Genomic DNA, 21,814 nt, shown 5'->3' with positions numbered 1-21,814 from the left:
ATCAAAACAGAGTTCCTCAAGTCACACCAAATCCCAAGCCACAATAATCCAGAGCTTTCCCCTGCTTCAGCCCTTTAACCATTTTCAAGAAGTTTCCTACGGACACTTAGCCCGCTCTCTCAGTAATACTGCTGTCTGGAAGTTCACCATGTTTAGAGTGTTTTCTTTCCTGTTTAGAACTTTGCCTCAGCAAACATGACACGTGCTGCTATGGTGCCTCTGCTGCACAGGAAATGGGAGGTCCAGAGATGACATGAAGACATGGCATGCCCAGCCTCACACCATGCTGTCAAAGAACAAAGTTAAGGGGCAAAGCAGTTTTACCAGCCTCAGGCCTACTTGGGCCCACACGTGAGGGGAACCATGTACCTTGCTCATGTGACCCAGACTCAAAGCCGAGGCAGGTTCTCAGAACCAAAATCAACATAGGTTGTCTGAAGAGCAGTTTTTCCTGACAATCTTTCTTCCCTGTGATAAACCTCTAAAAGGTAGTAAGATAGTAACTGTGGCTAGTTACACATTTCAGAGGTCGCCGACTGGGTGGCCCCAGGAAAGCTGGGAGTGGCGGTCGCTGTGCTCAAAGTAAGTGGAACAGGAAATTGCCGGATTTGGCACAGCGCGTTCTCAAGTCTTGTGCATGTAACAGGGAAGTGCAATTTAAAGGATGGAACAAGGACTGGGTGGCCAGACGTCACCAAAGAGTATAGTGAGGGATTAGGACTCTAGGGGTATACCTCATCTCAGAGAAAAATAAAAAGTCAAAGTCAATTCTCCGAATCTGGCTGAAGCAGGAAGGGATAGAGCATGTCGGACTTTCAAAAATTTCTAGAAACTCCATGTCCTGCTCACACCAACTTAAAAGTTCTTTATTAAAGGGGGATGCAACTGTTCCCTCTCCCTGCCAAAAAAATCCAAGTGGGAAAACCATAATTAAGAGGCCCAACGTGCTTGCACAAAAGATTATGGCGCCGGTGAGGGGTTCTTTAACAAAAAACTCCTGGTGCCTTTTTGCTGAAGTAAATCAGCTGTAATATGATGTGAGTAGTGCCGGGGAGAACTCACATTTCTCACAGCGGGGGGGGCAAAGGGTCTCAGTGGCCCGCCCCCTAAGGAGCTCAGACACACCAGCAGGACACGGAGGGACACTGGCCAAGTCCCATCTCTGGGCTGCCTCTACTCCATGGCAAACACACTCGGGCTCCACGAACAACATGGGAAGTGGAAAAGAAAAATCTAGCTGGTTTCTAAAAATCACTTAAACTCCTTTTCATAAATCCATGAACACACAGACCGGGCTTAGATTAGGAGAGGAGAGGGTGGGGAGGAGACGGAGGGTTCCAGGCAGTGGTACTCTTACAAAATCCGTACTCCACAGACAGGAGATGCATCAAGCTTATTTCTTGAGAGCCTTCTTCAGCAGAATTCCCCAGCTGGAAAGGTCCAGGTCTTTCTCCACTGCCCAAACGTGAATGCACAATTTCTCCTTTTCGGAGAGGATTATGCTGAAAATTAGTGTTGCATAAATACCGTTACCTTTTCTGGTGAAAAACTCCTTGGAATATTTTCCCAACATAGCGTATTTTCGAGGGACTTTCCCCAGCAGTTCAATGATCAATGCTATGTGATCTGCATTGGGAAACATTGCCAGCAAAACAGAAACACACGACAGTTTAATCAGTACACTGCATGCAGACACTGCTACCGCCCGCGCAGACAGAAACGGAGCGCCACCTGGGGAATCCAAGCACAGGCTCCGCCGGTGCGGCCGGACACACAGGGTGACCTCGGCAAGGTCGAGTGCGGTCTTCCCTGTCAACTTTTAAATCGGCACAGGAATTTGCATTCTGAATTTAAGAGAAACATCTGTCATCGTTAATGCTTCAATTAGCAGCTGCTATCCCGTTTCTGTCTGCATCGTGGCGCTTTTCAAAAAGAAGAGGTACTACCTCTGCGATTGAAGAATTCCCGAGAATATTTTCCAGATAGAGCAAAGTGCCTTGGGATACTGCCTAGCAGCTCTATGATGTGGGCTATGTGGTCTATGGAGGAGAGAAAAACAGGACACGGGAATGGGAGGGGCACAGGGAAGGATGGGATAAAAGAAGAGGGGAAAAAAATTGAAATTAGTAAAAAATCAGAAATAGATTCAAATTAACAATGTCTGCAGCACATCCATGCAGAGGCTTCTGGGGCTGGGAGGCCTCAGGCACCATCTGGAGCACGGACAGTGACTGATGCCAGCTCACCCCAGACCACCCCAGCACTGTAAGCAAATAAGCATGGAGATGGTCAGCTTTACAGATGGAATTCAGGCCAGAATTCCCAGGTTTTCAACTCCACTCCCCGACAGGACAGTGAAACAGGCAGCGGATCAGTGGACAAAAGGACTACAGAGAGGCCTCAGGGGAGCACAGCCTGTCCTTCCCTGGCCTCTGGGTGCCTGGCCGAGGCAAGCAGGAAGGAGAGGCAGCCCTGGGCTGATGGCTGAGCTGCCTGTCCACTGTGCCCGATGGGGCTTCAAGCTCAGGCGAAAGCGTCTCAATTGGGCGTTTGAAAACCAAAACACAGCTCTATTTTGGTATAGAAACACAATACCCTCCAGAAGCTCAGGCCTCTGAGGAGGCCCAGCCTGAGGTATCTGGCAGGCAGCGATACTCACCTTCATCCCTGGAATAGTCTTCTCCAGAGTGCGGTTCAAACAAATAATCTCCCGTTGCCAGCTCAAATGCCTAGGACACAACAGATGGCACACTAAGCACCTCACAGACACTGGCCCCGAGGCAGCAGCTTTCCCTCCTTAGACAAGAGACCTATGTCTTAGCAGGATCTGATCAAACCCAAGAGCCTTCTAAAAGAGCTCCACACCAACTTTTTCCTTCCTCCCAAAAAGTTCAAAGAAGCTTCAGAAATTTTCTCCCATCTCCTCCACGGGAGGATGTGAAGTCTGTGTGTTCTCGATGAGCAGCTGTGTGCAGGCCGGGGGGGTGTGGGGGCAGTGCAAGCCCCAGCTCTGAACGGTGGGCCCTCCACTGCAGGCTCATGTAGCCCCTGGAAAGTGGGCAACGCTGCTCTCTTGAAGCAAAGACCCTCGTGCCTTAGTGACCAGGACGTCTTCTCAGCATCTCCGCATTTCTCCCACTTCTGACTCAAGCAAAGGAAAACCCTGAGCCAAACAGAAGGCTCTGAGCCCTGGGCCGGGAGGAACCTGGTGAGGAGGGCGGGGGGGTGATGGTGCCTCTGGGGCTACCACTACCCACCCGCCAGCACGGGGGCGTTGCCCTTTGTTTCCATTTCTGCCACACACTCTTCTCCCCTTGTTCTCAAAAACAGAAAAAAGAAGAAGAAAGAAATAACTTCAGGACTAGGACTTTAATTAGCTAATGTTACATAAAGATGGCAACAGCCATGGCTCTGATGATCGAATACCATGTTTAACATTTTGTTTTTTAAAGGAAAAGGCTAAATCCTATTTCTGCTTTTCTATACTTATATCTATTTTGTATTGGATCTTGCTGTTCTGAAAGGTGCTCAGGGGCCCAGGCCCCTGTCACTGATGCTTGCGGGTCAGGGCCCTCCTCACTCCCGCCGCTGATGAACCGTCACTGCACCCACCCATTTCCTCCTTCTGTCCACGGCCAGAGGGGGTCAGTAGGGACCCGTCTCCTAGCGCTGTCTTTAACAAATCAAGGTGGGTGTACTCAGGCCGGGACCACATCGCCTCATAATTTTTTTTTTTTAAAGAAAGGAGAGCAGTGGGGTGACAAGATTGTTGTCATCTTTCCCGTGAGACCACCAGTGCATGAAGTCAGGATCCCGCGGGACCTGGACATGCCCGTCCCAGCACTGAGTGAGCTGGTCATGTGGGGGCTGCAGAGCCAGGGAAAGTCCTCACCCGGGGCCTCTTCTCTCCACCCAACCTCACCTCTGGCTGCAAATCCAAGGGGAATACTGAATGGCCAGAAGAGTGTTCCCCACCCAGGACACAACAGAAGAGCCTACAAGCCATGAGGAAAAGGTGAGACCCTAATGGTGAAGCCGCCACTGTAGGCGTTCCATGGAGGGGGCCACGGCTGAGAACTCTCTCTCTCCTCACTCATTTTCCAAAGACATTCAATCAAGCTGAATTTATTTCTTACAGCCTGACACTAAGGTGGGTCAACTAAGTGTTCTTCGAAAGACGACCGTTTCCATTAGCTCCCGCCTGTTTCCAATGCAACACTCAAGGCAAAGAAGCCTACAAAGAAATGGTTTAAAAGAGAAAAGGAAGATGCGAGGTAGGACGAGGGCTCTCCTGTGTGTCATCTGGTTCTGGTTCTCTGGAAAGTGACAAGATTTCCTTAACAAGGACACACGTGAAGAGCAGATGCAGACATTCCAATGGAAATGTGGACCCTGGTGCTTTATGACCTGCCTTCACGCAGGTGAAAGATTACTGCCTTCAACTCCATAGGTTACTCCTGATAGAACCTCCCTTGTGACTATTTTAATTCTCGGGATTTTTCATACTTGGGAACCTTGGATTCCTTCCTCTGTACTTGACCAGACCCCCTCGGGAGGTGTTCACCTGGAGCAAATTCTGTTCTCAAGTCCTGGGGAGACCAGACACCTCTTTCTTAAATTGCCCTCCTCCACACCAAGTACCCCACTCTGAATAAATAAGGTCACCTATTCTTTCTGTGATGTGACCAGTGCTAAACAAGTGACCTGTGCCAGCCTGGCTTTTCTTATTTCTAGGTCAGTGAATGTGGCTCACCGGGGGGCCTATAGACATTCCCTGCTCTGCGGCTGACACACAGTGCACAACAGTTGATGCATCGGCCCACACAGAATTTTTAGATCACATCCACTTACATTGGGAGGGGCCCCAAGACTCAAGAAAAGGAAAGGAGGTTCAACAGGACACATCTCAGTGTCTCTGCCTCGTTCTGTTGCTCTCCTCCCTGACGAGAGCAAAGGCACTGGCCACCACGAAGGGGCTCACAACCCCAGTGGGGCCTCTGCAAGTCTTCATGCCATCTGTGTCATCAAAGGACTCCAGGCCTCACCACCAAGAACAATCTGGAGCTTGAGCAGAGCCTGGTATCATGAATTCAATGTATTATGTTTCCAAACTTCTACAAAAGGACAGGTGTGGAGAAACACCACCTCATGCTTACCAGGTTCTCTGGGAAGAACAGAAGGGACCTCTCGGCCTTGGCCTTCAGGGATGGGAGGTAGGTGTTGTGAACGAAGGCTTGCCCCCCATCCAGAAAAATCATGCTTCCAACATCTGACTCATTAAAACAACAACCACCTGTGAGTAGCCTGTGAGGCACTGAGGGAGCTTACGCTTAGTCTGAGGGGAGCGGGACGCAGGAGGAAGGAGATGGTCTATAGCACTGCTGGCGGCAGCAGGAGCGGCCAGTGGGGACTGCGGGGAGGGGCCGAGTCCTAATCTAATGGAAAGGAAGACAGATAGCCGAGTAGAACATCACCCTGAGCTCCCCCCATTATTCTCCTGTCTCTGTGATCTTGTCCTATTTTTCCCGTTATATCACCAAAATTTAACACCCCAAATTAGAAGTACAGGATTTCAGAGTTGAAAGAGCTCTTGGAGTCTAATTCCGGGCAGCCCGGTATGGCCCCCCTGTGTTGCTGGGGACAAGTAAGGCTTGACCTCACCACATCCTGGAACGGAACATTTCTCCCCTGAAGCTCCAATTTTTGAAAGTGCTCCCTTCCTCCTGACCTAACCTCTGCCTCCCACTTGGAGCGGGCGCCCCGCCCCCTCCTTCCCTCGAGTCCTCTCCGCACAGCAGCCTCCGAATTCAAAGCAGCCATAGCGTCCCACCAATTCTTTTAACTGTTCTTTTCCATACCAAGCACAGCAAAGACTTAGGTTTTTGATACTCATTGAAAAACTTACTTTTAAAAATTATCTGGTATTATTTGTCAGTACAACATGGGAATAGAAAGGCACAGTGCTTCAGATCTGTTTGGCCACATCTGTTGCCTCAGATCTGGACAATTTTACACAAACAACTACTTTCTTTCATATCATCCAGCACCATACTTCTCACTGCAGCATCAGGGGGCATAAAATACAGCAATCTCAAAAGAACTGTTAATCTTCGAATAAGAGAAAATTACATGTATTAATTACCTGTTGCTTTTTTTAGTGAGAAGACAAGTGCCAAGCTTTACACACAAAGTGTTTCATTTTAAAGGTATCAGAGAATGTGGGGGAAAATATTGAATAAGAAAAACATGAAATAGCACCCCCTTTTCCAGCACGGGACCACAAAGCACAGCTTATTTAGAGGAAGTAACTGAACTGGCTAGAAAACAGGGCCAAGAAAGAAACTGAATTTGGCATATGGACAAGGGTCCACTGGGCTCAGCAGGTCACAGGTCAGCAGTAAGTGAGAAAATGAGGCACTGGTGAGGGCCCGGGGGAGGGTCTAGACCCAATTACACCCACGATGCAGCCTGAGACCCCAAGAAATAATATCTCCATGTTCTCTATGGGAACAGACTCAGCCAGAGGGACTAGGTGCAGCTGCTGGAGTCTCAGAAATCAGTGGACAGCCTATAGAAACAAGCCAGAATATTCTCTAGATTTGCCTTAAATATAAAGGAGGAGAGATTAAACACTGGTGTGTGGGGAAATCCTTTCCTCGTCAGGAAGGAAGGAAGATCTGTCAGAGGTCACTGAGAAGGGCTCTCGCCTTTCAACCTCAGACAATCTTTCCCGAAGACACCGCTGTCTCCTCCTCCGCGGCCTGAGGCATGGGTAAAGCTGCATGAAACCCGCAATCTTTCAGAAACCAGACAGAATTACTCGAAGTCATTTTGTCACCTCAGCGGAGGCTGTGATTCCTGGGGGTGGTGGGCGGAAGAGGGCCTTGAGTAGAGATCATCTATCACAAGACCAAAGCAGGCCAAACCCCAGAACACGTCTGAGAAGCATTCTTCCAATTCTCAAGGCACTTGAGACAGCGAGCTTGCCCTGGCTCACCACACGGCAGACCAACTCCACGGTCGGGAAAGCTCAGACCACATGCACTGGCGACACTGGCCCACGATGAGCATTAAGAGATAAGCCCTGACACGGAAGGAAGTGGCAAAGGCCATTCTTACCATACACGCCGTACTCCAGATGTCAGCAGGTGTACTGTAACCTGCTCCTATTAAAACCTCTATGGATCTGTACTGGCGCGTCTGGATGTCTTCTGTGAAGTGTTTATGCTGGAAGGGAACAGATGGTGTTACTTTGGAGGAAAACAGACATTAAAAAAGAAAATAAAAGTGTCTTCTAATACATGATCATGACCAAAACGTTCTAGAAAGAAAACTTTACTTACCACCCAACAAGCATTTCCCAGGTCGGCAATTTTAACTCTAATTTTATCTGCGTTCCGCGGATCCAGGGGGTTCACCAACAAGTCGGCTGCCCGGGTTTTGGCTGGTGTGAGCAAACAGCAAGACGGTTAGTGCTTGGGACAAGTGGCTTGCGTGGTGCACACAGTGTCCACTGGGCAGTCTCCTTTTCTAGGAAAGTGATGCAAGGATCACTGAGGCCTGGAACCCTGTAAGCTGAACTCAAGAGAATTTGAAATTCTTGGTCTTCATCCCTGGAAGGTGTTTCCTGAGGGACAGCACACTGGGCTGCCCAGACACCGCACTGGCTCCGCCTGGCCCCTTCTCTTTATATTGCTGATTCCCTCTCCTCTAGGGTGACCGTACTCTGCTCCCTTCTGCATCTTTCTAGCTGCTGCTCATGGCACCAGAGCCCAGAGTGAACCACATCTATCTTGGTGTGCTACTACATGAAACACTAAGGTAGAGAGGATGTGTTTCTGGATGGCCAATCCCTTTCTAAGGGACACACAGTTCACCTGGTAGCCACCAGAGGTAGTTCACCTACCTCTCCTGCTTGGGCTGAGCACAGAGACCTCAGAGGTTAGATGATGGCTGGGTAACACAACAGATTAAAGGCCAGAACTCATCAGTTTGGGTTTAGCTTTGGACAAGGAACGCTCCAAAACAGAGGTCTTCTGAGGCCATCTGAGCCACACGGCAAACTGCTAAGGTCCCTCCCGAACTCATCAAATACTCAGGCCACTCTTAACCCCAGTGGCCCCGAGAGAATCTCAACAGCAGACACAGGGCTAGACTTCTCAGGGCTCCTGGGGTCAAAAGAGCTTTTTGGTCAAGCCTAGATCATGCCTGTATTGGGCATGGTTAACCAAGAGGCGAGTGACAAAGAAAATGGACCTGGAGTGGTCCAGACAGAAAATCCTGGAGTAAGCATCTTCCTCAAACCTCAAACTGACTTATAAGCTCCAAATTCTGGAAGGGATGAGATGTAACCACGGCTCTTATTACTGGAGAAGTAACGCTTGGATGCTATTTACAGACTGAACAGAAAAGTCCACTGAATGCAGAACATCAAATACCCTTTCGTCTGCTCAGAGCTGGGCACTGCTAAAACAAGCCAAACCTCCCTTAGGGTATCAGGGGGTTGATTCCTGGGCATTCCTCCTCAGGAGCGGGGACCTACAGAGCTCCCCAGGAGGGGCCAGAGGACACAGAGAGAGCTCTGGCCAATATCTTAGCCCTCAAGCCCCACTCCTCCGGCTTGTGGGTTAACATGGGCAGGCGAGGCTCACGTGTCCCCTTGTTGCCATCTGCCCTACGACCACTTTCCTCTTTATAAGGATGCCAATCTACTGTGGGCTTTGCCAAAGGCGGACAGAGCTGGCAGAACATAGGAACTCGGAAATGATGAGAAGGAAAGGAGCACAGAGCCCCATACGAGGAGGCAAACTGGATACAGTGATTGAGGGATGGAGTCAACAGAGCTCTGGGAGAAACAGAAAAATGCTGACCCAGTGGATAGACAGGCAGCACCAGAAACGGCCAGATGAATCCCTCATGTCAGTCAATCAAGGAGGGTCAGCAGGCAAGAAAACGGAGCTTGAGGGTTACAGAACTGGATTCAAGTAGAAGTTTCAATGCCAACAAGTTGTGAGACTCTGGCAAGTGACCTGACTCTGTGAGGCTCAGCGTTCAAAAGAGAAGTAGAAGGGGCCATGCCACCCCCCCACCCCTCCCACCAAACTGACCAACCAACCAAGTGGCCTGAAGGAGCCGGGACTCCATGAGTGCCTGGGACCAGACAGACTCCCCCCGCCACCTCCCCCTCAGGCTGGGGCTGCCTCTGCCCCTGCCCCCCACCCCCACCAGCCCCAGCCCCAACGGCAGAGAGCAGGCAGAGGGGGAGGGGAAGCCAAACTACTGAGATCAGAGGTCTGAGGGAGAAGAGGGTGAGGCTCCAGTTCTCACTGAGAGTGTGCGGTGCAAGGGGGGCATCTCGACCTGCCACCGGCTCCTAGGTGTCCCAAAGACACCTCCCAGGAGCCACATGAGTCAATTAAGACAGAGAAGATGCACTTGAAAAGACGCATCATCACACATGTTCAATACAGTTTCTTTGTGTTTAATACCCCTCATTTACGATCACGAAACAGTCTCTTTGGGGGCAGGCTGTTATCCTCCTGGCTCAGGTCCGTAGACGGCGACCCTGCTCACAGCGCATGACAAATAATACGAGGGAACTCATCTCAGAGCTGAACTGCACAGGACCACAAGTAGGGTACAAGACAACCTACTTGGTATTTCTGACTGCCTTCTCTCGGTGCCATAATTACCTGACTGCAACCCTCAAAACAGCCCACTTAAACAACAGGCACTTGCCGGGTACTCACACCAACTTTGCTCTGCCCAGGACTCAGATCATCTCATCTCGTTGAGTCATTATTGTGGTCGCCTCTTACAGCTCTTCCTCATGCACTGCCTCTTCCAATGAGGGAATGACAAGTGGGGATATGTCACTTCGTGAAGGATGCGGCTCTTGACCCATCTCTGGTGGCCTGGGGTCTGAGCGACTATTCATTCCATGTGAAGCTATGCCAGAAACTAGTAAGATGGCAGTGGGTGGCGCCTTCAACGGACGAGAGCACCACCATGGCCTATCTGCAAGGCTGGGCTAGGCTCAGCAGACCCTCTCTGGCTTGAAGCATCCCTCCAGTAAAAGCACGAATACCCTCTCGGCGCCCAGAGGTTCAGCACCAGGCCCTAGGGGATCTAACACCTGAGCCTGGCCCGTTCCTTCTCCGGGTATTTACGGAGTCCCTTCTGCGTGCTGTCATGGCAACGGCCCCCTCACCACAGCCTGGGTTAGGAAACTCATGCACCGGGCAGGATATGGACAATAGAGTAAAAATGAATGATGCGGCGTCTGGGTGGCTCAGTCAGTTAAGCGTCTGACTTTGGCTCAGGACATGACCTCACGGTTCGTGGGTTAGAGCCCCGCGTTGGGCTCTGTGCTGACAGCTCAGAGCCTGGAGCCTGCTTCAGATTCTGTGTCTCCCTCTCTCTCTCTGACCCTCCCCTGCTCACGCTCTCTCTCTCTCAAAAATAAAAAGTTAAAAAAAAAAAAATGAGTCACATGCCATGTCAGATGGCTCTAAATGCAAAGATGGAAAACAAAGCAGAGAAAGGAGATGGACCATGATGAGGTTGTTCGGGGGAGGTCTTTTCTGAGAAGGTGACTTTTGAGGAGAGGCCTAAATAAAGGGGGGCATGCAGAACGAGAGGCCCTGGGCAGAGGAGACAGCAGGTGCAAATGCAAAGTGGGAGAAACAAACTCACACTTTTGAGAAACTTAAGGAAGAAGCCAGGGTGGGAGGTGCCGAATGAGCCGGGGCAGGGAAGGGGAGACAAGGCCAGAGAGAGCCGCTAGGGAGAGGGCTGCAAAGGGCCTGCAGGCTTCAGAGCGACACCTCGGGCCGTTAATACTGAGTGGAAATGAACTGCAGGTCCTTCGGTAGGGAGAGGAAGGGAAGAGCACAGGATATGCCCTAGAGAGGTCAGGCCAGGCAGCAAGGGTCACAGCGAGGGCAGCACATGCAAGGACTGGCAGTGATCTGGGTCACCACCAGGTGAGGGCGAGAACCTTCCAGGTAAAGCCAGCAATACCAGATGGGATGGGTCAAGATACATGCTACAGCTCTAGAGCGAATAATCCAAGAGGAATCCTGCCTCCTCAGCCTTCCATGGCTCCCCGCCACTCCAGGGAACAGGGCTGCACCCTTCATCCTGGCAGGAGAGTTCATCTGGCCGGGCTCTTCCTTCTGCTACTTCCTGTCATGTGTGGCCCGCTCTAGCGACAGGGATCCACACCAGCTCTGAACACGGCCGGTTTCCCTTGCCTCGTGTTCTCACAGAGGTAGACAGCCAACTACGGGCCTGTGGGCCCCACTCCGTTCACACAGGAAACAAACCCCTCCTGTGCTCCCATCGTTACCCAAGGATCAAGCTGGAAACCAAAACTGAGTGCCTCTAAACAAATGACTGGATAAGGAGACCCCGGCCCTGCTGGGGACCTAGAATTGAACAATACCGAAAAGGTCTGCTTGGTGAGAGGTTTGGGTCAAAGTGAAAAATGGACCTCCTGTTTCTCCCCAATGTGACGTTCGTACAGGAGAGCCAGTGCTGATGGTGAAGGGGGCAGGTGGCACAAAGATAAGTGACAAGAAAAAAACCCAGATTATCAGTGATTTGACTGTTCGTTAATAAATGTTCATGGCAGCACTGAGTTACATGCTGAGGATACACGGATAAAACCCCACGGCGCTCCCAACAACTTCACACCGTGGTGAGGAAAAGGCTGGCAGAAACAAGGAGCGTGCAGTTAAGAAAAGCATGACTGGCAGGTAAGTGGGGGAAGGGAACTGGCCCACGTGGGAAGCGATGCGGAGGAGGTGTTTGTGCCGCTGGCCGGCAAAAGAATGCAAGTTTGCCCACAGGATGGGCAGTGGAAAAGGGGAGGAGAACTCCCAGCAGGAAGAAAGGCAGGCGCAAAGGCACAGAAACAAGAGCAAACGTGCCATTTACACAGACTCTCTTCATCGGCTCTGGAAAATAAGCTGGGAAGGAGCTCCGTTATACCTGCGACTGCAAACCTTTCCACGGTTTACTCCTTCAATAAAGTGAATGTTCATCTCAGTAAATGCCTATTCATAAATGCCACATTCCATTGTTCCTATACGTTATGTACATGATAAAAGGCAAACAAAAACTAGTAACAGAAACTACCAGAGGACACGGATGGCTCCAGCCTGGGGCAGGGCAGGTGTGAGCTCGGGACGAGATTCCAGAGAGACCGGAAGCAGCAAAGGGCAAGGGATTGTGTCAAAAGGACAGAAGAGACCATTCGAAAAGGCTGATGTGGACCAAACCAGGGACAATTCTGGCAGCAGGAAACAAGAAGCTGTGAATGATTATCAGACGTAACTCAGAGTGGTCATTAAAAGCAAAGGAACCCATGGGCGCAGGATATGAAGGGATGCGTGAGAGGCCGTGGGGTCGGCAGCGTGCCAGGAAAGAGCATGAAAGCTTTGCCTTCTGCATCTCCTCCGTCTGGTTGCTCCTGAGTTCTGTATTCACTTATAACAAACCAGGAATCTAGCAGGAAAACAGGTTTCCTGTGTTCCCTGAGCTGCTGGGACAAATTAGTTGAACCTGAGGATGGGGTCATGGGAACCCTCATTTCATGGCTGATGGGTCAGAAGCACCGGTAACAAAGTGTACTTGCCGCTGGTGTGTGAAGGGGAGCAGGGGTGTCTAGTGGGACGGAGCCCTTCACCTGTAGGATGTGGTTCTGTCTCCAGAGACTGTCAGAACGGAGTCAAATAACAGGACACCCAGCTGGTGTCAGAGAAGATTCTGGTGGAGGGAAATACTCCTACACACACACAGGTGAGTTTTCCCTACATGAACCTACCTTCCGTGTGAAAAAGCATTCTGTAAGCACCCTCAAAGAGTCCTTGATTGGGGTAAAAGTAAAAAGGAACAGGGTATGTTGACCCAAGTAAAAGAAATAACAAAACAGAACCTACATCCTTAGGGTGGTTAGTTAGAGCCAATGAGTAACAAAGTCAGCTCTGCAGGTCCCCCATCTGCTGGACCAGGAGGGGCTGCTGGGGATTCACTCCAAGGGCTACTTGCAGGGCTGGGTCATCAACTGACCCATCATGTGTTAACCACTCTTGCCAGCAGAGGGAGCAGAGGAGGATTCTGAGCGCCTCCGTGGCTAGAATGGAAACCCTCCTTGATGCCCCAGGTTTGCTTACTGGAGTCCCTGAGCAGGTCCCAGGCATAGATGGGCCGTGGGGCACTCACGCTCAAAACACTTGATATAAGTCATCATCACATGAAATCCCATACCCCTCGCTTTAAATTGGCTTTGACATTTCAACAGTAGAGTCCTATGACCAGAAACAACTATCAGAATAAAATCAGAGACTCCTTCCTTAACACAGACGAAGAGGAGGTATGTTTTTTCCTTGAATATAAACGAGACAAAACAAAAACCAAAAGCAAGACTATGAGATGGAAGTGCAAATATTAAACTACATATTCTGTGAAAGCCACAGGTATAAGCTGCTGGATGTGGACGGTTTCTACAAATGTAGATGTCAGTTACTGAATACAGAAAGAATGAAAAAAGCTTAGAAATGGGATCTGATATTCAGAGAGCCAGAAAAAGCCTTACTGGGACAGAAGACATTTTAAATCACATTACTTACTCAGGAGTATAGAAGGAGTGAAATGACCATGGGAAACTCATACATACATGATGTGCCCACCCCCACACAGCATTCTCTTCACAGCATTTGTCAAGGCTCAGACACTCTGGCCACTGAAACCAGACACTTGGTAGGAAGGGATACTTACTTTTTGGCAAATCTCCAGTGCTGGAGGCTGAAACCGTCCGGCTTCTGTCATGGGATGGACTGCTTTCCTCAGGCTCGGTAAGTGGGGATCCCTCGGAAAGTGCAGAACCACAAGCCACAGGTTCTAGGGGCCCGGAGAACAATGATGTGGAAAACTCTGGGAACTGTGACTCAGGAATTTTATGTCGTCCATTTGGCAATTCACCATTGAATTGTTCATAGGAGCTGCTATATGTGTAATCACTTTCCGCATTTGGCTCATCAAGGTTATATTCCTCAGGATTGGGACAATCTTCCTCATCGTCATCTTCATCATCCAGCTGCTGTTCCAGTAGGAAGGGGCCGTTCTCAATATGACCGTTGGTTCTGGGGGATTCTATCCACGCAGGGTCTGTGCTCGTCAGTTCCGGTTCCACATCATCTTCATCTTTCTCAGTGTTCTCTTTCTCAGTGTCTTCCTTCTCTTCCTGGTCCTCAGCCTCGCCTTAAAAAGTTGATGGGTTGAGAATCAGAACGTGTTACTCTCCTTAACACAGTGGCACTCAGTGGTACTAGGTACATATTTCCTCCAACAAGAAACAATTTTGAATGTGCTTAGTTTTTTTGTTCCCCCTCTCAAATAAGCTTTACACCCACCGTGGGGCTCGAACTCGTGACCGTGAGGATCAAGAGTCCTGTGCTCTGCCGACCAAGCCAGCCAGGCATCCCTGAACGTGTTTAATTTATGTGCTACACAGCAAAACACAGCTTGGCTTTAGGGTAAACTCTTAGGTTTCCTTAATTGTATTTTTCATTTAGTAAAAAATTGGCTTACTCTTACTAGAAGAAGTTAGATTTGGGGGAAAAAAAGGAGTAATTCCACTTCTACCCTCTCTTCTACAATCTTCAGAAAATGTGACTACATTATGTTAGGGTAAAGGTTAATTACAAAATAAAGAACATTCGTTAGCATGTTCAAAATGTGGTGTTAGGTAGACATTTTCCATTAAAAAAAAATATTATGAAATACTAACAGATTTCTGGCATTCATTTTACAAATGAAGTGGCAGGTGTTTTCCCATATTCCCCAATCAGGAGGTGGAAAGACATCCTCACGTGTGAAGGAGTGACCCCAAGCCCGCCTGGGTGGGGACCTGGTGGGTGCCCGGTAATGAAGCGCAAGGACCCCATGCAGACTGACCCTTGTCATTCGCAGGCTCGCCCTGGGCCGCATCCTCTAACCCCGCAGTCTTGAGCTTGCCCTCTGGGCGGTACTCCTCATCGTCTTGTTCGTTGGAAGGTACAGCGGATGAGATGTTTTCTTCTATGATTTTCCTTTCGGCTTCTCGCTCCAATTCTTCTATTTCCTGTAGGCGCTTTTCCAGTAACTCAGCCTGCCTTTTCTGCTTCTTTTTCAGTTTTTTCTTTTTGTTCTTAGATATTTTTCCTATCTACAACGTGTTAAGAAAACACCACAGGTCAGTTTGCTTCTTTTGAAAGCACTGTGCAAGAGTGCAAGTGAGAGCGGCGTGGCAAACCCCAACCAATCCTGTTTTGTCAGGTCGGAGTTTTTCATTGAAATCAAATGACCACACAGGAGACCACCTGGTGGGTGGGGTAACCGTAAAACCAGCCCACCTAACATCGTGGAAGGGGACGGCGAGCAGGCCCTGCCCTCAGAGGGACATGGCTCCAATGTAGGAAGTCTGTTTCATTTAAGCGCTGAGCGCAGCAGAAATGTGCTGACGTACCCTGGCTTTTCAACCAGCAGCACCCCTTGCAAGTTTTATTTGCTGCTGCCTGTAAACAAGCTGACAACCTCCCCTGTCCTTCCTGTCTCGCCGAACTCAGCCCAAAAAGGAGACCCTGCCGATACAGGTGTGTTTCAGTCACCGTTGGTCAACAGCACTGTTTGTGTTTGGGTCTCACCCACTGAGCTGTTGTTATCAACAGCAGAGGCTGCACAAACTGTCAGAAATGAGCATATGATGTAAAGGGAGAAAAAAGAAAAAGCTACAGTCTCAGTCTGCCTCCGATCAGGGCCACGTGACTTGGAAAGTGCTGGCAATGACAGCCTCCAGTCTCTCCATGGAATCAATAATCAAAACAAGCTGCTCGAGCCACAGCAGGGCTGCAGGCGCGGACAGGGCCGCGCAGTGAGGCAGGTGGCATCATTGCTACAACTGCCGCCTGCACTGGGACTTCCGTTCCCAAGTGAGGGCTCCTGGCAGCGCCCTCCATTTCTCAGCATTTCCTTTCAAGTGCTTCTGGTTCATAAAGCACTTTCAGGACTTGCATAGGACTCATCAACTCAAGACATATACACTCTATCCTCTACTGGACTGAGTGGGTCTAGGGACACTGGGGCAAGACTGAATTCCAAGCAGCTTGTTTGATTTGGCTGGACCACAAAATACACAGTACTCTGTTATACATAACTACTGGCTGGAGAACATGTTAGAGTACAAGCTTCAGGAAAACAGGATCTTGGAGGCCAATCAGAAATATGTTGTTTTTGTAATAATCACACTTTCAAACCTGATCTTGACCACATCACTTTTCACCAGACTCCACCAAGAGCACCCCAGAAAGTGCTCAGGGAAAATGAAGATCAAACGTGGACGAGCTCTAACTACCCCAACTCTAAAAATCCCTTCAACTTGTCAAAGCGGTACGTCTCATCCATTCAAGGACACAGAGTGTTTGTAAACATGGCCGTCCTTTACCTTCACATGTATTAAACACCCACAGGTGAGAAGGGTACAAAGAAAGGTACCATTTGATCCCCAAACAACCTTAAAATGAAAAACGTTGCAAAAAGCAGCAGAAACTGTTACAACTTGAAAAGCTCAATAAGGAACAGCTGTTTTTAACAGGAAGGTGAGTAGAAGTGTATGTGGAATAAGTACTTACAGGTTTTTGCTGTGGAGCCGTACTCACTAAAACAAAATGAAACAAAATGAATGTTTAGAGGAAAATAGACATATATCTTTAGGTAGGTAATTTGAATTGTAAAACAAAGTAATTATTGTCTTCTAATGGCTATTCAGCTGGAAAACTGTTCCACATCACAGCTTCTTAATCCTACAGATCTAAACAGTTTTTCCAACTCAAATGAATGACTGGCTCTCAAAAGGCACAGCAGTGGTGTTTCATACGGAGCCATTTCTCTTATTTATCTGAAATTAAATGCCTATTTATTTCAAAAACAGTCAAACCCAAAGCACTGATAAGTAAATGGAGAAGAGTTCACAAATGTCACACGGTCATCTAACTAAATCTGTTCTACAGACAATGAAATGAACAATTTAGATAAGAGGGTGTACATCTGTTTGACAACTAGTTGGCAAGTGTATACAGCTGAAATAAATCAAATACTGCAGCAAATATTCCAGAAATCACATGACCACCACTGTGAGCAGCCACAGCCTGACAGACTCTGGTTCTATGATCTGAAAAACACCTCAACGGTATAAGACGAGACTAGGAGGTGGTGCACCCCCCAGAGCCCCGGGAGACGCAGGACGTTACTCCTCAGCCAGCATGCTTGCCTGACAACGCACCAGGGCGCAGATCATGTGAAGACATACTGAAAGCGGGCAACTCTTTGCTGCAGCCACTATCCCCTGTAAAAACCTGACGTGTAACTATATATGCCAATACTCAAGGCATTTGGTCTTCTCCCACTCTACGGTCTTTTGTAATGGACTCCAAAGCTACCAGTTAGACTCAGGTTGATGTAGACTAACTGGAGACTGGGGAGCATTTTAATAAACCTGAAACTAGAAAAAAAATTCTGATGACTGCCGGTCAGCTACAAGTAACCCATGACTGTATACTCCTCTGCAGAGAAGCGTGCAGCGTAAGAAAATGTTCAAGCATAGGTGAGGCAGCACATAAGCTTTCAAATGATCTTTTAAGGGAGGAAGAAGTTAGGTGTATTACAGCATTCATTTAAATGGAGCACCTTCCTTTTCAAGAAAAAGGTCTCACCATTTCTAGCAATCAGGCTCTTAAGAAAGTTCCTAATAGGTACGTGCTTGACTCAACTACCTTCAGTGTGCGGCGACTCTGCAGGCTTGCAGTGCCTCCAAACAAAATGAAGGAAAGTTGGCTCAGCTCCCTCACCTGCAGACCCCGAAGGAGGAGGAGCACCTGCTTTCTGCCACTCAGTGGCCTCGGCTGCCATTCTTCGCACATAGGCGTCATCCACACACATCAGGATGTTCTCCGGCTTGATGTCTGTATGAATGATCTTGCACTTACTGTGTAGATAATCTAACCCCTGAAGGACCTGGTCATAGTAAAATCAAGTGAAGAGATGGGTTATTAGTACCTTTATTCGTCAATATTTACTTGCAAATTACGTAATATACCCACAGGGCACAAAGTACAAAAGACACAAAGGGTATTTAGTAAAAATCTCCCTCCTGCCCTGGCCCCCAAAGGAGCCCAGAGCCCTCCCATAAGCAACCAATGTGAATCATTCTGAAGACAATTTATGCTCATGGAAGCAAATGCATCTATAAATATACTTTCTTATAACAACTTTACAGAGATGTAATTCACATACAATTTACCCTTTTAGGTGGACAAGTCAATGGTGTGTAGATGTGCAACCATCACCAGTATGTAAAACAGAACATTTTTATCACCGAAAAAAGAAACACCATACCTACTGGCAATCAATCTCCATCTCTTCCCAGCTCCTCTAGCCTCAGGCAACCATTAACCTACTTTCTATCTTCCTACATTTGCTTGCTGGTTCTGGACATTTTGTATAAATGGAATCATACAAAATGGTCTTTTGTAACTGGCGTAATGTTTTAAAAAGTCCATCCATCCATGTGTAGCATGTATTAGTACTTCCTTTCTTTCAACTGCCAAATAATGTGCCACTGGATATGCTATGTTTTGCTTAGCCATTCACCTGATGGACATTGGGTTATTTCCACTTTTTGACTATTATAAATAATATTACTATGAACATGCATGAGTTTCTGTGTGGACACATGTTTTCATTTTTCTTGGATATATACCTGGGAGTGTGATTGTTAGGTTTTATGGTGACTTTTTGATAAACTGCTATGCTGTTTCATTCAGTTGGTGGCACCATCTCACATTCTCACAAGTAGTAAGAGGGTTCCAACTTCTTCGTCATGACCTACACTTTGCTGTCTTTCTAATTTTAGTCACACCTACTGGGTGTAAAGTGTGTTATCTCACTTATCTGCACTTCCATGATGTCTAATGATGTGTATACATTTTTAATATTGCAGAAAAGAAGGTTTACATAGCCTTAGTATCTACTAGAACTGCTGAAACAAAATATAGATGAAAACAAGACCCATAAAACTTAACGTGCGGTGGCCTAAATACAAAGCCACAGTTTTTCTCAAATTATTTCCACCAGAGAAGAATTCTTTCAATTCTTCTCATAAACAAATATTTCAAAAAATATCCCCATTGTGTTCCTTGTACACTGAAATTCTATATGCTCAATACATATTAGCATTTAATAAATATCACTTTAAATCATTTAGGGGTCTTATTTACAACAGACAGGAAGTGGGGAGTAAGACAAGAAGATACGTAATGTCCAATTTTAGTAAGTTTTCAGCAAGAGCCCAATGCTTCTGTCTACTCTATCTGGCTAAATAGCCTTTACAGATGGCAGTATTAGGAAATGAGGGGACAGAGGTTTCAAAAGGAAAATGAAAAAAGGAAGACTCATCTCTTAAAGAGGATGAAAATCCCCATACTTACCTAAAATAACTTTCCCTATGAAGGATTTTTACATGACTTCACTGATCAAGCATCAAACTCCTGGAACAGGTCGTGTACCTGTTCGAGGGGTCTGACAACAGCAATAAGCAAAGCCCCGTGTCTCCCTGGGGCTTATAGTCAGAGGGCTTACTGTCTTATGCCAGAAGGAAGAGAGGGGCTGGCCAAAAAGCAACCAAGGTGAACCATGACTACAGCAAACAAAATTTAATGAGCTCTTGACAAGTTCTGGTAAGTACTGAAACAGTAAAACAAATAAAAGTAGGATAAGAGAAGGAAAGACACTTGTCTTTTTACCTTAAAATTAATATTTAACGTTTGCAATTATATTGTAATTAGAATGTTTAAATTATGTCTGAAATATCAAAGGACCAGTAAGAAAGACTCTTTATACATTTCTATAAAGAATAAGGTTATAATCCTGACAGGAGCACAATCCATTGGGCCTATATGCTATTCACTGACAATTCATGCATCTTCTTTGTTCAAAATGAAATTATACGGGGAATTTAATATCTGAATAATGAGATTCTGAGAAGTACAAGAAATTAATGGACAGGAACAGTGATGATTTCTAACCTATGGGGGGCAAACAAGTAAGATTTCTGAGAAACTTTAAACAGTTTAAAATTATTCCAACTGAGGGGCGCCTGGGTGGCTCAGTCGGCTGGGCATCCGACTTCAGCTCAGGTCATGATCTCGCAGTTTGTGGGTTTGAGCCCCGCGTCAGGCTCTGTGCTGACAGCTAGCTCGGAGCCTGCTTCAGATTCTGTGTCTCCCTCTCTCTTTGACCCTCCCCTGCTCATGCTGTGTCTCTCTCTCAGAAATAAATAAAAACATTTAAAAATTAAAAAAAAATTATTCCAACTGAAATTGTACTTCCATGATCAAATATTAACTCAAAGTAAAAATGTCTCCATCTCTCCACCTCCATTTCTTGCCCAAGGCTCTCCTACCTCTCCCCCTGAGCTCCTTCACAGCAATCTGGCTGTTTCACTTTGTGGGAGGCTACACAAGGAAGAGTTAACACGATCTGGTACGCAAATGTGTTCATAGGAGTTCCCAGGGACCAGAAGGCACTTGAGACAAAGTGTTCTCAGCAAGAACTTAAAGCACCAGATTTAAAAATATTTGCAGGTGTTCTCCACTGGGTTACCCTTCCTTACGAAGCTGAGCTTATAACGTCTGACAATGACACAGTGAAAGGTTTGAACACTGGGACAAATGAATTAAGATAATGTAAATCTTAAAGGAAATAGTTAAGGGACACAGTAAGTATGGTGTTAAAACACAAGCTTGGGACTCACACCAGTCCTACAATGCTGCCAGAACATTCTCTCACTGGGCAAAGTACTTAACCTGTTCATTCTCTCACTGGGCAAAGTACTTAACCAGATCATTCTCTCACTGGGCAGAATATTTAACCAGATCATTCTGTCAGTGGGCAAATTACTTAACCAGACCATTCTCTCAGTAGGTAGAATACTTAACCAGGTCATTCTCTCAGTGGGCAAAGTACTTAACCTGACCATTCTCTCACTGGGCAAAGTACTTAACCAGATCATTCTCTCACTGTGCAGAATACTTGACCAGGTCATTCTCTTAGTGGGCAGAATACTACCAGATAATTCTCTCACTGGGTAAAGTACTTAACCAGATCATTCTCTCGCTGGGCAGAGTACTTAACCTGATCATTCTCTCACTGGGCAGAGTACTTAACCAGATCATTCTCTTCCTGGATAGAGTACTTAACCAGATCACCCTCTCTCCCTGGGCAGAGTACTTAAGCTATCTGAGCTTCCACTTCCATATTCATAAAAGAGGGGTTGGATATATCTACTAAATAGAAATATAGTAGGAATTAGAAATAATCCATGGAAAACCTACAAAAAAACAAGGTCTAGTTCACAGGAAGCTCAAAATCAAGGAAAGAACTGGACTAAGTCAGAACACTTGTACTGATATTGACTAAGTAACTATAACTTCATTAAGTCACTTACTAAACTTCTCTGGGTCTCACTTCTCCGACTTGGAATGTGAATGGGCTATGGTCTGTGCTACATCCCAGCAATGAAATTGTGGTTTCGTAATTTCTTTTAATTCAGGACTAGAATTTTTTTAAAAAAGCCTTTAGCTATAGACTAAAAAGAATGGTGCTCTTTTGAAAAACAGCATTTCTGTTCTTAGTGAAGTTTAAAGCAATAAAGCACCCCCAAATCACTAAAGTAATGCTGGGCAATCTCCTAACCATTTAAGCAGAGCAACTATGA

The 21,814-nt window shown here is 47.2% G+C and overlaps 1 protein-coding gene across 11 annotated transcripts in view; it reads right to left on the bottom strand.

Moving 5' to 3' along the window:
• The window catches only part of SRPK2 (SRSF protein kinase 2), a 255,049-nt gene that overhangs the window by 11,302 nt on the left and 221,933 nt on the right, over nt 1-21,814 (bottom strand). For 7 of the 11 annotated variants that reach the window (XM_039249800.1, XM_039249801.1, XM_039249803.1 and 4 more), the window contains 9 exons: nt 17,889-18,054; nt 16,674-16,699; nt 14,962-15,211; nt 13,783-14,265; nt 7,344-7,444; nt 7,120-7,227; nt 2,660-2,729; nt 1,947-2,039; nt 1,534-1,626 (listed from right to left, as the gene is read on the bottom strand). In XM_039249800.1, the coding sequence (XP_039105731.1) occupies nt 1,534-1,626; nt 1,947-2,039; nt 2,660-2,729; nt 7,120-7,227; nt 7,344-7,444; nt 13,783-14,265; nt 14,962-15,211; nt 16,674-16,699; nt 17,889-18,054 (1,390 nt within the window). Of the gene's footprint in view, nt 1-1,357; nt 1,503-1,533; nt 1,627-1,731; nt 1,845-1,946; nt 2,040-2,659; nt 2,730-7,119; nt 7,228-7,343; nt 7,445-13,782; nt 14,266-14,961; nt 15,212-16,673; nt 16,700-17,888; nt 18,055-21,814 lie in introns of those variants that run through there. The other 4 variants (XR_005531341.1, XR_005531342.1, XM_039249805.1 and 1 more) reach the window with 4 other exon arrangements.

This window comes from Hyaena hyaena, unplaced genomic scaffold, assembly GCF_003009895.1.
Source record: "Hyaena hyaena isolate Hyena2069 unplaced genomic scaffold, ASM300989v1 scaffold_347, whole genome shotgun sequence".
NCBI lineage: Eukaryota > Metazoa > Chordata > Mammalia > Carnivora > Hyaenidae > Hyaena > Hyaena hyaena.
This window is presented reverse-complemented; position numbering and strand designations above follow the sequence as displayed.